This window comes from Merops nubicus, unplaced genomic scaffold (genome assembly GCF_000691845.1).
Source record: "Merops nubicus isolate BGI_N331 unplaced genomic scaffold, ASM69184v1 scaffold20384, whole genome shotgun sequence".
NCBI classification, from domain to species: Eukaryota; Metazoa; Chordata; class Aves; order Coraciiformes; family Meropidae; genus Merops; species Merops nubicus.
This window is the reverse complement of record NW_008602507.1, coordinates 3119-5005: the sequence shown is the minus strand read 5'-3', so window position 1 is coordinate 5005 and position 1887 is coordinate 3119. Positions and strand designations below refer to the sequence as shown.

At 37.4% G+C, this 1887-nt stretch overlaps 1 protein-coding gene across 1 annotated transcript in view; it reads right to left on the bottom strand.

Annotated features, from left to right (window-relative positions):
* LOC103771108 (roundabout homolog 2-like) overlaps positions 1-149 on the bottom strand; it is a gene marked incomplete at both ends in the record, with an annotated part of 25840 nt that extends 25691 nt beyond the window's left edge. The window contains one exon of the mRNA XM_008938396.1: positions 1-149. This exon is cut by the window's left edge and continues 4 nt beyond it. Coding sequence (XP_008936644.1) covers positions 1-149 — 149 coding nt within the window.
* Positions 150-1887: the final 1738 nt, after the last annotated feature.

Genomic DNA, 1887 nt, shown 5'->3' with positions numbered 1-1887 from the left:
CTCTTCCCTGTCATCAATACGGACTTTATCTTTCTTCCAGTAGATGGTAGGCTCAGGGTGTCCACGAGGTGGCTGGCACTCCAATATGGCAGGCTCTCCAGCTGCCACCACAACATCAGTAGGGTTTTGGCGGAAGTCATCCCGTAGCACTAATGCAATAAATAAGGGAAAGAAGAAAAAACTTACTACAAGTGATGAAATTGTAAGTAGGGGGAAAAAAAAAATACATGCAGACAGACATAATATTAAGCAAACAAACCAAAACCTGCCAGCTGTTATTAGATGATGACTTTGCATCTTATACAGATTATGCAAGATCTCATAAAAGAAGTTAGTGAGGCATGACCTTTCGTCCGAAGGAGGCAGATTTCATATACAGGGATTTTTTTTTCCCTTGCTTTTTCTCCAGATAAGACCACTGCTCTGCATTTAAATTAGAAAGACATGTAGCACTGCTTAGCTAAATACCTGGTTTACCTGAATCTCTAACTTCAGCATAAGCAAGGTAAAGAAGTGACACAACTGATACTGAATTGCAGTTACACCTTGATTACAGGCATTATTAGTAGCAGTGTTACTGTTATCCCCAAATACATGTCAAAGTGATCAACAGTTCTGAAAGGTGTCAGAGAAATCAAGCTGATGGCAGTGTGTTTCTACATTATTTATTTCTTCCGTTTATTTATGGCTTTTTTTTGCTTTAATATTCTTGCAACTTTGACCGGTGCTGTCCCACAACATTGAAAGGAAAGAGCATTTAAACCACCAAGCTGTTTGAGGACTAAATTAGGCAACATAGGCCAACCTCTTATGTAAATCAAGCTTTTATAAAGAAGGATTAGGTCCATCTAGCTGGCTTCAGCGTGTTAAAATTATATCCACTTCATCATTATTCTTCCATGTGTGTCCTAGTCTCTAGGTTAATTGACATTCTTATAAACATAAAACTGAAAATAGCTCTAGATGAGCTACTGAAATAGAATTTAGGGCATTTCCCCTCCTTGAATTTCAGCTACGTATGTCTTTCATTACAGCTTTAAAACAGTTCTCGCCCTTAATGGAACCAGGGCCCTCTGAGAAATTAGAAAACACTGTATCCTAGTGAAGGGGCCAGTCAGGAAGAGTTCAGCAGAAATTGCTCAGTCTCATTTCATAAGCAGAGATAATTTACTGCTTTCAATGTTAATAAAATGTGCCCCATGTTAACATTTGGAACTGAATATTTTTCTGTTCTGTAATAAGCCAGAAGAAAATATGATTAATACATATAAGAATTGGTCTCAGAATGGGCTGAGGTGAGCAGCCTGTATACATGTGGCACTCAAAATGACATATAAGGTAACTTTTATTGTTCCCCATTTTGGAATACACAGGTGGATCCCAGAGGAAGGACGAAATTAATTGGAAGTTAATTCCTTTTGTAACACAAAAAAGAGTGATTATTTAGGTCTTGCTCTTGGAGCATAAAATAGAAGTGACGGGATGAACTGGTAACAAACGCAGCTCTGGCAAGAACTCAGTCTTCTTAGGTGACACACCCCGTTGATACATTTTTTCCAACAGAAAACAAAAGACCCAACCTCAAAATATTTCCAATTAATAGAAATCACTCTTACACTTTTGATTCACAATTATCAAATTGACAGAAATAGAATTTATAAAGCTTCAAGACCAAATGGAAAAAATAACTTAGGCAATGCACAACACAGAAACAGCGTGCTGAAGATCATGGGCTGTTGACTATTTGGCATTACAACACTTCACAAAGCCAAGAAAGATAATACTACAGCAGTTTCAGTGAAAGAATCAAAAAACAAACAAACAAACAAAACCAACCAACCAACCAAACAAAAAAAAACACAAAAACCCCAAACCTGTTACAAAATC